Source organism: Natator depressus, chromosome 14, assembly GCF_965152275.1.
Source record: "Natator depressus isolate rNatDep1 chromosome 14, rNatDep2.hap1, whole genome shotgun sequence".
NCBI lineage: Eukaryota > Metazoa > Chordata > Testudines > Cheloniidae > Natator > Natator depressus.
This window is the reverse complement of record NC_134247.1, coordinates 15,275,596-15,289,237: the sequence shown is the minus strand read 5'-3', so window position 1 is coordinate 15,289,237 and position 13,642 is coordinate 15,275,596. Positions and strand designations below refer to the sequence as shown.

The following is a 13,642-nucleotide window of genomic DNA, read 5'->3' as shown; positions in this document are numbered from 1 at the left end:
GAGCGCAGCACCAGTGAGAACACAGCAACTCACGTGTGGCTTTGCAGCACAGCTGCTCCCACCCGGGTGCCCATCGCCAGCATTAACGCGTATCATTAGCCAATTTATTTCCCTGGGAAAGCTCAGCTCAGATCCCGCCCTCCCTCCTGTCTCCCAGCTTGTTTCAATGAGGCTCAGGGAGGTCAGGGGACCTGCCCATGGGCGCAGAGCGAGTGAGTGACTTGCTGGCATATAAATCCAGAGTCCTCCTGGCTCTCAGTTCTTTCGCTGTCACCTCCAGAGTGCATGACTTTCCTTCTGGGGGTACCACTGCGCTCGGGGTCCTGTGAACCCCAGCAAAGCCCCTCCCCTTCTGGAGACAGAAAGCGTCTGGAGGAGCACAGTGTCTGTATAATGTGCCTTCATATTTCACTAATGCCCCACTACAAAGGTGAGTGGAGTTGCTTTGGGATTGTCCAATATTGTAGGCTAGCTTTGTAATGAACAGCTGCACCCCCACCCCCGGCACTCACCAATTTGTTGATCTCCAGAGCGTGCTGCGTGTCCTCGCCCTCCAAGCGGGTTAAGGGCTGCCGCAGGGGCTGTCCAAGGGCAGGGAAGTTGGGCTCCTAGGAGGTGAAAAGGGATGGTGTTCATGGCTGGCAATTGCCAATGGCTGGAGCGTGCCCTGCTACAGGCCCTAGGAGAGAGCCGGAGTCCACAGCAGGACTCTGCATTCTCCCAGCTGTGCCAGACAAACAAGGGCAAAGAGCGGGCTGAGGAGGAGGCAGATGGCTTGATGCGGGGCTCAGTCCTTTATCAGACTCCTAGGCAGAGTCCCTAGTGACAACCCAATGCCATAGACACAGCCCACGGGGACGCACAGCACAGACAGCGTATGCAGCCTCTGCGGGAGTGTCTGCAGCCCCCAACATTCAGGCACGTACCAGAGCGGAGAGATGAGGAGGTTATGGAGCCCAGGAAAGTGTCCTGACACAGAAAGTACGGGCAGGGGCGCTGGAACAACGTGTATAGCGGAGAGCCATTGAACCAAACTGTAAACCCTGAATATAATGGAAAGCACTTCGAGCCGGGGGTGCGGCAGTTCCAGCACCTATGAGTACGTGAGAGAGTGGGGGAGAGGCAGAACGCTGTGGAACCTGGGGCAGATTGGCAGAGGCGGGGAGAGGAGGAGACAACACTGAAGCTGGGGGAGGTAACAAGCAGGGAGGAGGCAGGAGAGAATGGAAGAGTCCCTGTGGCTTCTGGCATCCGCAGCATCCTACCTGGAAGTGAGACTTCATGAAGGTGGAGAAGGGAGAGTTATTGATGTTGGGTGGAAGGGAGAGGTGGCACTTGGTCTTGACCTCTGGAGGTGAAACCTCCACGATCTGATTGGCCTGGGCATGGTGCTGACCTGTAAGAGAGAGAGAGAAAATGGACACTCAGCCTCCGGCGCATCTAGACACGGTGCCACAGACCCAGTTACCAACACACCCTGCCCACCAGAGACACCCACACCATCGCACAAGCCACCCACACCAACTTCCCTCTCTGAGACATCCACACCACCCATCTCCACCATCACCCTCCCCCCCACCAGACACCCACAAAGTCTCCCTCCCACAGAGACACCTGCTCCCCCCCTTGCAGCCCTCTGCACCACTCCCACCTGAGACACCCACGCTATCTCCCCATCCCCACAGACCCCTGCCCACACACAGCAGAGAGGCTTCTCTGTTCACCCTCACTCTGCCTTTTCTCTAGCTGGGGTTGGAGTGACAGGACAGAGAATGGACTCAAGGCTCTGTTAGAAAGGGGGAGTTAGCAGAGCAGAGAGGGGTCATGAAAACAACACTTCCAGGATTAGCTCAGTGAGGGGTGTGGACCAAACCTCTGACGCCCACAGCAGTGAAGCCGCCCATAGGGAACGCCCCAGGCCAAGTCTCTGAAAGGGTTTCCATTCCTTCACAGGTGTATAAATAATGCTGGCAGTGTCCCAGTTGATAAATCAACCAGAGGTCACCATGAGTTAGGCCGAAGATAAGGGGTTTATCAGGGGAGATAGGACAACAAACGCCTCCCTGGCTGCAGAGACTTCCCCAAACAACACAGTTTCTGCACGCCTTCTCCAGCACTCCAGCTACGCTACTTTCCTTCCCCCCCGCCTCCTCTCCCTCCGTTTTCCAAGCCAAGCACCTCCCGCACTGCCACCTCCTCTGGTTAAACCCTATTAGTGCTCTAGGGGAAGGAAAAGGTTTTCCTGTCCCAAGAAAGCTTTTGAGATTTCAAAACTCTCTCATTCTGCACTGGGACGAAGTCAAGACCTTTCAGAAAAGTTCATGAATTGAAAACAGAGGTGGGCAGGGAAGGGAAGTGGGGAGAGAGGGAATAGCCTATTGCCTGGTGTTCAGGGTACTCAGCCGGGATAAGGGAAAGCCAGGTCCAACCTCCTGCTCTGAATCAGGCTATTCCTGGGATGTCTCTGTCTGCCCCTCTCTCTCGGACCAGAGGAAACGTTCCTGATGAAAGCTTTGTTGAAACAGATACGTTCCCCCCAAAAGTTTTGGTTTTGACAAATCAGCATTTTCCAATGGAGGGGAAAAGGCATTTTGTCAAAACATTACCAACCCGCACGATTCACCACACATCTCTTTGGCTGCAATGCTTCATCATCTGCATCTCCTGGGGGATACTTCCATGGGCAAGGTGCCTGGGGAACCCAGCACCGTCTGCTCATTGACAGGTGTCTTGCCCTGATGACTAATTAATTTGTATTATGGCAGCACTGAGGAGGTCCAACTGAAATAGGGGCCCCAATGTGCTAGGTGCTGTACAAACAGCAAGAGACGGGCCCTGCCCCACAGAGTTCCAATCTAAATATATGAGCCATACAAGGGGAAAGAGGCACAGAGAAGGGAAATCACTTGCCCATATTCCTATGGTAGGTCAGTGGCAGAGCTAGGGGGATAAAACCCCACGTCTCCCGAGCTCCAGCCCCATGCTGCACACACCGGACAATGCTGCCTCTCTATCCCTGTATCTTGGAGGAGGCCCTTATACACATCCACCTGGGGTTATCATGTTTACATTTCCAACACCAACAGAGCAGATATGATATAGGCAAGAGAGCGTGCCGCACACACACACATGCAAAGCCACGAACGCAAACACTGTGAGTTAGAACCGAGCGAGTGGGATGGAGGGGTTTTCTTACCTTTGGCAGAGTGCAGGAGCGCCGCAAGCTCTGCGGGGATCTCCAGCAGCCCCACGTCCTGAGGCGAGAGGGAGCAAAGAGTCAGCAATCGGAGTCACAGTAGCCAAAGAAAAATAAATTAATTGTGGGCAACACACGGGGTCAGGTGTTTTTACTCAGTCTTCGGGCTATGCTGCCACTGACATCAATAACAGTGTGGCTGGAGCCAGGACTTGAGCGTTTGAGCCAACCAGAGTAATTGGTGTGTGAGTGTTCTCGAATTTTATAAAACACAAGGAATAAATAAGAGTTGCAATGAAGAGCACACTGGAGAAAGGATGGGAAAGTAGGAAAGAGGGTCACTGCTGCTGAAGGTCAAGCACTACGGGAGGAAAGATACAAAATGTATTGCATTTTGGTTACTTCTCCCAGGTCCAAGAGGTTCCTAGTTTTGCATAGATGAGACCATGGTTCTGGGTTTTCCCCTCACTGCAGCTGCTTTTTCACTATTTTACAGCATCCAAGAGCGCTACCATACAAATAAAAAGAAAAGTGGCCATGAAGTTAATCGAGTTCATCTGGATTTATGAGATCGTAACCTGGCCCCTAGGGTCTGTCCTCTACTTCTCTGCACCTTGCATTGATGTGTACACTTATGCAGTGGACATACCTTGCTACCATTTCAGAATGACACCACTTTGCACAGGTGTCATCGGGTATGTCTACACTGCAATCAGAGATGTGACTGCAGTACGTGTAGACATAACCGAGCTAGCTTTGATCCAGCTAGCTCACGTAACACTAGCTGTGAAAGCACAACAGCCTGCCCAGGGCCCTGGGTACATACTCCAGAGGCCAGCCCATGCGGCTGCAGCTTCACTGCAATTATTATTCAAGCTAGCTAGATCAAAACTAGTCCGATTATGTCTACATATGCCGCAGCCACACCTCTGACGGCAGTGTAGACATACCCAATGACAGTATTTGGTGCAAAGCAAAGGAGAATCCAGCCCTGAGGTCCTTTCGCTGAATTTCTTATACTTATTGGGTCTGATTCTTTCTCCTCTAGTTGAGTAGCACCTTGCTAGGTCAGAAATCCCATTCATTTCAACAGGCAAGTCACCTGAGTCCAAGCCCATCTCACCACAACACCCCCACTGCTATTTTTAGCATGCTCACTCAAGCAGAGCTAGCGTGAGTCTGTCCACCTGGACTGGGAGGCATGCTCCCAGCTGCAGTGTAGACATACCCGAGTAAAGCACACAGAATTTGGGCCTTTTGTTTTAGCTCTGCATGATTAAGCTGCTCAGTAACTGATCATTTTGACATCTCTTTCCTTTCTGTCATGACATTTCTCTGGGCAGCTATTACTAAAGACAACTTCCCATATTTTAACCAGTGTGGTTTGGCCAATCAGTAAAACATCTGATTTTAAAATTACCCTTGGTGAAGACACTGGAGCGTCCAGGAAACAGATCGTAACATTTCCAGACTTGGATCCATGTTTTAGAACACATGGGTATCTAAGGATTGTTACCAAGGCATGCCCAATTGTGGGTGGCAAATCCTCAAATGCAGACAATTTGCATGGTTTCAGGTTTCATTGCAAACTCAGGCCTGGTTTACACACAGTTTTTGTACATGTAAATTACGATAGTTGGAGGCGGGGGGTAACTGAAATAGCTGTACCTGTACAATCCACGATTTGGATGCAGTTATACTGATATTCTTTATTCCCCTTTCCATAAGGGAATAGCTATAGCAGTACAAGGCACCTTTATTCCAGCAGAACTGCATTATACCACTTCAACGAGACAGGTAAAGTGGTACAGCTTTCTAGTGCAGACAAGGCCTCCATAGATGTATCATATACTTCACTGCCATCCACAACCCGGGACAACTGACCTCAGTTTCAAGCCAGCCTGGGCTGACGCACATTTTGCTCAAAAACCAAGCGTAACTCTAAACTTCATGTGAGTCTGTCCCCATCCCAAGCCCAAAATGAAATCAGGAGAGTGGGTACACATATGAAATGAAACCGAAGGCAGTATTTCCATAAAGTGAAAGCACCGTACTGTCCAGAGTTTAGGGTGACCAGACAGCAAGTGTGAAAAATCGGGACGGGGGTGGGGGGTAATAGAAGCCTATATAAGAAAAAGACCCAAAAATCGGGACATCTGGTCACCCTATCCAGAGTCCTCAGTCTTAACAGAACAAAGCAAGTCCCAGGTTGGGGTCAGGCCTTGAAGAGGAGGATTGGCCTTTGCTTGTTTTGCAGCAGCACTGGTTAGGCTTCATGCCCCAGACAGAACTGGGGGGGGAGCATCCCCCGGGAGCTACTGAGCACGCACAACTCTCTCTAATTCAGTAACAGTTGAGAGGCCCTGGCTGCCACAAACGTGGATGATTCAAGGACTGAAAAGCAGGCCAAACTTGTCCCAAAAGTTTTTTCAGAGGGAATCATTTGCCCAGTTGCATCCTTGGCCCCTCTTCATTGCAGTTGTGCAGGTGACAAGCTGACTTTCTGCTCAATCCTGCATAATCCATCACAGAACTGATAGAAGCCACTAAGATTTATTGGGACATATCCCAGTATCATGCAAACGCAGCAGTAGCCTAGGTATTACCCCCTTCAGGGCAACAGAAAGTTGCACCCTCACCTCTGAAGTGCAGGAATTTTGGCACAGCAGAGGGAGACACTTGGAGGCTGCTCCTGAAAGGGGAGCTGCCTCACAAAAGGATTTGCTACATTATACATCAGTCCAGAGGTGAATACAGGGATCAGGCCTGATAACCAGACAACAGACCATACATGCCTTACAGATATTATTGCTGCTAATATCTTATGATTATAAAATGTATTTTACCCAAAGCCCTTCATCCACACTGCCTCTCTCATCTATAGACAGACCCCTCTCCCCAACACACACAGGAACGATTCAGGAATGATCACTCCAGTGTAGTCACCTCTGGGGTGGAATACAGGCAAACAACAGTAAAAGCAACATCATGCTTCAGTTCAAGAGAAGATGATGATGATGATACCATACTCCCTCCAAAACTGCACGTGGAATTATCCAGAGTGGGCTTTGGCCCCTGACTTGGGGTTGATATCCCTAACTCCAAGGAAAACTCTCATGGAATCTATAATAAAAGGCAAGTGGTTGGGATTGAGGGCCCTGATTTTGCAGGTCACCCAGAAAGAACAGTGGAGAAAAGGGCATTAAGGCGAGATTTTCAGTCCCTTAGAGCAGTTGGACACCAAATTCCATTAATTTCTAATGGGAATCCAAATCCCTTAGGCATATTTCCAAAGCTCAGCCCCAGGCATTTGGGTGCCTATATTGCTCCCCATCGATGCACATTATCCCATGGACTTGCCACACTTCAGCTCCCTTGGATGGACGGAAAGGGCTCCTCTGCCAGCTGGCTCAGTTATACACTCCCTGGCAGGGACAGACCTGCCGGATCATCCCTGAAGTGGGAACTCACTCCCTTATCTCTGTCACACTGCTGAAAACCCCAGCAGGCCCTCATAACTGATACATCAGAAAAAAGAAAAGGAGGACTTGTGGCACCTTAGAGACTAACCAATTTATTTGAGCATAAGCTTTCGTGAGCTATAGCTCACTTCATCGGATCCACAGTATGCATCCGATGAAGTGAGCTGTAGCTCACGAAAGCTTATGCTCAAATAAATTGGTTAGTCTCTAAGGTGCCACAAGTCCTCCTTTTCTTTTTGCGAATACAGACTAACACGGCTGTTACTCTGAAACCTGATACATCAGAGTTTATCGACATACCATTCCTGGGCAGCTACCACTCTCCTGGCCACCTTTGGCCAGCGACTCCTCTCTCTGCCTGCTGTCCACACGCCTCTGCTATCAGAAGGAAAAGAAATGGCATGAGGGCATTTCCTGGGGTGTGCCAGACATCTCAGAGGGGCAAATACTCTGGATTACCGGGTACTTCTAGCTACAGTTCCTGGGGATGTGCAGTAGCAGGCCTGCCATGTCAGCCGCTGGCGTGTTAAAAGGAGAGGGTGAACATGGCATCTTCTTAGGATCTATCTACATGAGGGGGGCCGAGATTTGGCCACCACCCTTAGCACCTGCCAGGGGTCTAAGACCCCTCGCTCCCAGGATGAACACAATCAGAAAGGAGCCTCTGCCCCACAGCCTGCTCTCCAGACTGCCTGGCATTCACTGTCTCACGGAACACAAGTGACAGTGCCCTACAAAGCATTCAGTAACCGGAAACATGGTTCACCGCCCTCTCTCTTGGCAGCTGGAAAACCTGAATCCAGCCTGGAGAGGTACCCAGAGGGCCACCCCCAGCCCCGGAGGGCAGGACAAGGAGTTAGAGGAAGCCGGGCTCCCACTCAGCTCTACTCTTTCCCAGTCTGCGGGCAGGGATATTCCACCACGTCCCACCCAATGCTACTCACCTGCCTCCTGCTCGGAGGCTGTGTGTCTGTCTCGCTCTCTCTCCTGTTTGTCTGCCAAGGACGTGTGGGGCTAGATGGGAAGGGACCAGGGTTGGGCCGGCCTGGGCTGGGAAAAGGGCAGGCATACTAAAGTCCGCCCAGGGCAGTGCCACAGAGGAAGGAGCGGGGGAAACTGCGGTTCCAGCAGGCGAACTTTGAGACCTTTTATTGTTGTCACGCGGGGAGGGAGCAGAGCCTTAGAAAGCAAACACGGAGGGGAGGGCATGGGAGGCTTTGCTGTGGTTACTCTGGAGAGGGATTGGAGCAGAGCTGAGAGCACAGGTCCTGCTCTGGGAGCACAGCACAGCCACCCATGCCTGGCTATGCCTTACACTGTAGGGATTTTCAATGGGTGTCCCGCAACCATCCTTCTGGCCAAGGGGTCTCTCCTGTGCTCCTTGTGAGCCCTTACACCCTATGCGCTAGGCACCTCCCCTGCCTCCAATAAGAAGCTGAGGTCCCACCTTCTGAAAAAGAAAACAGAGCAGCAGTGGCTACTGTCTCATGGCTCTTCGGCAGCCTACATGAAATGAGTTTGACGGTCTCATGTCTCATCTCTGTGGATGTGTGTCCACAGCACAAATCCACAGCCACTGTAGCTGGCACTAAGGAGCCTGGCTGTTGGCAGACAGGCCCAGGATTTAAATGGCTCCTGGAGTCACTCTCGGGGTTAGGATAGGAACACGCTGGAAGGGGTTGTGGGTGGGAAGCTTGTGTGATGGCTGCCATTTTGGCCATCACTGGGGATTGATCTGGCGACCTCCAAGCTAAAATAAAGGCACGAGTCACTACAGCTTGAGCTCAAGGCTTCGTAGTTGAGAGCTCTCACAGCCTCTCGCCCCCCGGCAGCTCAGGCACAGCAGGGGACACCACACACCAGTGACCAGGGGGTTACACTTGTGCTGTCTCTGCCGATGCTGAACCCAGTCTGTGGAGAGAACTTCAGTCTCCGGGAATCTCTCCATCGATTGGAGCCTTCCTATCCAGATTAGGTGTCTTTCTAAAATAAATGTTCCAGCTCCACCACCAGAGACGGGCTGGATGCAACAAGTCCTAGCTGGCACCCTACAGCCTGGGTTACACAGGGGTCAGACTAGACTATCATAACGGTCCCTTCTGACTTTTAAACCTATAAATCGATCCCTCTCCTGAGAGTACGTGACCATCCCTGGGCTGGATTCCAGGAACATGATTGGAGATGGGCAGAGTCATTGTCCCCAACTCCATAAACACTTCCCCAGCTGAGATTTCCTTCTTGTACGTGGTGGTGAGACCTGGCACCAGCATGTCTCCTTCTCCCCCCAGCACCAGGTGACCCTGATAACCGGCTTAAAACCACCCTTGTTTAAAGCCACACTGCTGTTTACAAACTCGGGCTAAAAGCAACCAGACGTCAGGTTTATTTTTGGTTTAAATTAAGCTGAGGTGACCCCTGGCACCCGAGAGATACACTTCAACACAGCGAGCTATTTGGTGCGGCAGCTCTTTCGATCAGGCAGTCTCAGTCCACGCTGAGCATGTGGCAGGCTGCCCTGCTCCATGCACAGACACCAACAGGCTTCTGCCTAAGCAGGGTCTTGATCAGAAAAAAATGTAGGCAATCACCTTCTATTTTGGCCTGTATCACTAGACACTCCCCTGTGGTGGAATGAGGATCTCCTGTTATTAAACACTTAGCAGCCTTAACAATGGCACCTGCTTTGCTCTCAGTCGAGGGGCAGCCTCTCAAGCCCCTGTGGGACACAACCCTGCTCAAGTCACATCTCCCACCTTGCCAAGAGTGGGGTGCACCCAGCCTGGGTTTCAGGCTCCTCTCCACCCTGCTGGCTGTGTTCTAGTGATGTGAGGCTGCCACTCAGCTCTCCCTGTGCCTGCATCTGCTGCTGGTTAGGCCTGTCCTGCCTGACACCCTGAATCCTGAGGCCAAATAATGTTTTAAAGCTTCCTTGTATTCCCGCAAGGCCTTGTTTGTAGCTCTTGCCTTTGGTGGCAGAAGGGATTTAAGGTGACTTGCCTGCAAAGTCTCAAATTGTCCACCAGGGCTCCCTGTGCAGCAAGACAAAGATCAACCCATGTCCCCCATCCCTGCTCGCTCCCAGCCCCTTCGTCAGCGCTGAGAGTCAAAGGCCGGTTTAACAGGCTGGGAAGACGCCAGTGTCTAAATCCCAGAAACTATCTAAAGAGACCGCCCTGTCCCCACCCTAAGCACACAGCCACAAACTGTGTCTGTATTATCCCGGAGCATGAATGGTCCCTGCAGCGCTGCTGCGAGTGCCATCTGCTCCTATACATGGTATTCTTACCTGGCAGCGCTTCCGTGTCTGCACCAAGGGCCTGGAGATTAACACTACCGTCCCAAACTGCACCAGCATCATCTTCAGCCTCCTGCAGCGCTTCCTGAGAGCAGAGTGGGGGCAGGAGGGGAAGGGAAATTCAGCAAAGCAGGCCAGCCTGTGGACTAAGAACAGGGGCACAGGCCCAGTGCAGCTCTGGGGTAAGCAAGGCGCAAGCTCAGCAACACCAGAAAAGAGCAGGCTGCATTTGATTTGGCCTTCCTGGTTAGCCTGGCCTCCCCTAAACAGTAACAGCTCTGTCTGTTGTGGGGGAGGGGGCGGGCGTGGGGGTGTTTTTGTTTTTGTTTTTTAACCACTATAGGCGGCATAGGCCCGAGAGTGGATGCAGTTATACTAGTACAGTTTATGGCCGTTTCCCAACTTCTGCCCGCAGAGGCACTTTTGTATCAGTATCACTGCATGCGCGGCGGGAGGGTTTTGCCAGTTTAGCTATATTCATATGACACTCAGCAAAACATTTCGAGCGTAGACAAAACTTCAGTTTGCCATCTGTATTCATCGGGGTTGGAATTCCCAAGGGAGTTAGGCATCAAACTCCCAATGTAATTCAATGGGATTTAGGCGCCTATCTCCCAGGGCATCTTTGCAAATCCCAGCCATTGCTCTTATCCATCGCCTAAAGGGTCACTACAGCACACAGGGGGATTAATAACCAGTTATGATAAAGTATCTGCCTTAGGATCAACAGGAGTCTAGTTAGTTATGACTCAGAAGGAAAGATCCCTCCTAAGGATACAGGAACTATGGGCGTGGGCCAAGGGGAGAGGCGAACTTTTTGGCTGTTCCTATGTGTTAGGAAGGACAAATACAGGGCACGTAAGGTCCTGTGTACCACAGGACTTAGTGTCATACTTGAAATCATTTTCCAAGCATACTGATGGGCAAACATGGTGAGAGTCCCCACACTGTTCTGGCTTGTGCGAGGGCCGCCCTCATGGCCAATACACTGGGGACTGAACTAAATTGGATCGCTAAAGCTAAAAGCATGAGCTGCTACAGCTTGAGCTAAAAAGAGTCAAGGCTCCGTAGCCATGGCTGTACCAGCCCATATCTTCTGTGGACTGACAGAGGGAGGACCTGTAACACACACACTCACCTGTGCGTTACACTTACTTAAGAAACGCTGCTTCCAACTAGCAAGGGGGTTAGTTTGCAACATGAGAACTGCTGTCGGGGTTATCTCAGTCATTGCACCCTGAATCTGTGGTAGACCCCGGGGAGCTACATCCCCATCGGTTAATGTTTGTCAAGCAGGGCTCTGCTCCTAGATAGACGAGCACACCAGGTGGGCAATCAAGACTGGCAGTGCCCATTCTGTCCCTGCATCCCACTGCAGGTGGGGACACGGGGCTGGACCCTGAGTTACTGAATCTGTGCACGGCCCCTAGCAGGTGTTTATGCTTACAGCTGGCCACAGAATATGAGCATTGGTGTGGCCTTTGACCTCTGACCTTGCCTGGTGCCCCCGGAAATGAGCCTGGATGACCATGACCTTTTGCCGGAAGACCTGGAATTGCCTGCGGCTGAGGAGGCCTCGGAGGTTCCGCTGGAGGGTGACAACAGCCCAGCTCTGCTTCTGGTTCCATCTTCTCTCCAGCAGCTGCCTGGCCTTCTCCTTCAGGAAGACCTAGGCAGAGAAAACAGCTGCTGACCCCCAAGAAGAGGCAGAGTCTAGAATAGACACTGGTGTTTACAACCCCTTAATGTAACCCTAAACCCCCTGGAGCCATTGCTGCCCATCAGAATACAGGCTACCTGCTGACATGAGTCCATTGTTCTTAGATAAGGTGCCCCTGGGTCGCTATTCCAGGCCCTCACTCTATCTAGGAAGGGCTGGAATGGGGGGCTCTGGCTCAGGATTGAGGTACCTCGGGAGTGCCAAGTGTGGGGGCCCCAGCCATGGAACACCAGGGCATGCTGTAAGTTAGCACAGTGGTGCACACAGAAGGTAGGTGGAGACACAGGTCAAGACTGAGATGCATTGGCTGCCCAAGGGAATCAGTGCCTGCACTACGGCTGCCTACAGCCAGTGTTGTCTTTCCCTTTCACAGGCACTAACAATCTCCAGCTAAAAACAATAAAATAGAGGTCAAACAATAGAGATGGCTCAGACAGGAGATCAATTCTCCCACTCATCTGTTCATGTGCAGGAGCTGAGCACCCTATTTAACATCAGCACTGAGGGGGATGGACAGACAGGGCTCTGTGATCAAGATAGGGGAATCCTTAGACACCACCTTTGTTACTCCAATCTGATAGAGGTCCGAGGGGTCCCCCACCACCTGTGAGAGCACCGCGGCGCATCCATCCCTCTCCTGCGAATAGCTCTGCCCTTGGCCTGTCAGGGTCCCATACCTGAAAGACACGGACAAAGCCCAGAATGCCCTGGATGACACCAGGAGGGTCAGGTAAGAGAACCAAGCCCAGCACTCTGGCAGCTACTCAAAATCAGGCACAAATGGATCTCCCTGAGGCATGTGGAGTACCGCTTGCAGCATATGTCATGGGGATATTTCATTAGAAACTGAACTGAGAACACTTCACAAAGGCCACCATAAAGCCATCCCGTGGAAGTGGCTTTCAGCTGCTATGGGTACGGTCCCAGACCTGCCAACACTCTCACACATGAACAACTCCACACATTGTGTGCCATGGGATTCCCCATGTGCAGAAAGTTACGTGTGTGTGTGTGTGCGCGTGTGCGTGTGTGCGCGTGCGCACTTGCAGGTTCTGGGGCCAAGACTGGATTTGAACTCACGGCCTACTGATGAGAACAGCTAATCTACTATTATCAAATCCTTGTGGCACTTCCGTTTATTGACTTCTGATGTTTACCTTCCCAAACCTAGACACTTTAGAGAGAGACATTTGGGGAGAACATATTTTGATTTTAATTATCCACCAACATCTCCTTCTTTTATTTTTCTTACAAGGAAAGACATCAGCACTTCCCTACCTCACAGAGATGTTGTGAGGATAAATACATTAAAGACTGTGAGGGGCTCTGATATAGGGTTGCCAATTCTGGTTGGACATATTCCTGGAGGTTTCATCATGACATAATCTTTAATTATAGATTAATGTTTAATTTCTGGAAACTCCAGGGCAATCCTGGAGGGTTGGCAACCTTATCCTGATACCACAGTAATAGGGGCCAGATAAGAACCTAAGATAGACAGAGCCAAACAAGCCTGAAGGAGGTAGGCCCAAGACAAATAGCCACACCCCATAGCTTGCTTCATTCCCCTTGAGCTGCCTAGAAATCCCAGCCAAAAGGAAGAGAAGACAAACCAAAGTACCTGACTAAGAAGTGCTGGAATGGGATGCGGATGGGGTATCCCTCCTTCCTGATGTGGATGGCCTCCAGTATCCCAGAATGCCTCAGCTGACAAGTGACATATTCCACATCAAATTCATCAGACAGCTGTGATGTGAAGCCATGGGTAGAGGAAAGCCGGAGTGGACGGGGAAGAGGGAATGGACAGTTAGAGAGGTGGACCAATAAGAACAGCCACTCCTTGTTGGTTTATCCCCCCAAGCTTCCATGAATCCCATACAGCGATTTTGCCATCGTTTTTTGGTGGTATGCTCTCCACATCCTGCCCCTTAGGTTTCTGGATGCAATTT

At 51.2% G+C, this 13,642-nt stretch overlaps 1 protein-coding gene across 1 annotated transcript in view; it reads right to left on the bottom strand.

Moving 5' to 3' along the window:
* MYO15B (myosin XVB) overlaps nucleotides 1–7,682 on the bottom strand; it is a 44,582-nt gene extending 36,900 nt beyond the window's left edge. Inside the window, exons 1-5 of the mRNA XM_074971091.1 lie at nucleotides 7,623–7,682; nucleotides 6,979–7,053; nucleotides 3,197–3,254; nucleotides 1,266–1,396; nucleotides 513–608 (exon numbers count right to left, since the gene is read on the bottom strand). Of these exons, the coding sequence (XP_074827192.1) occupies nucleotides 513–608; nucleotides 1,266–1,396; nucleotides 3,197–3,254; nucleotides 6,979–6,981 (288 nt within the window). The 5' untranslated portion in view covers nucleotides 6,982–7,053; nucleotides 7,623–7,682. The remainder of the gene's footprint in view (nucleotides 1–512; nucleotides 609–1,265; nucleotides 1,397–3,196; nucleotides 3,255–6,978; nucleotides 7,054–7,622) is intronic.
* Between the last annotated feature and the right edge of the window lie 5,960 nt (nucleotides 7,683–13,642).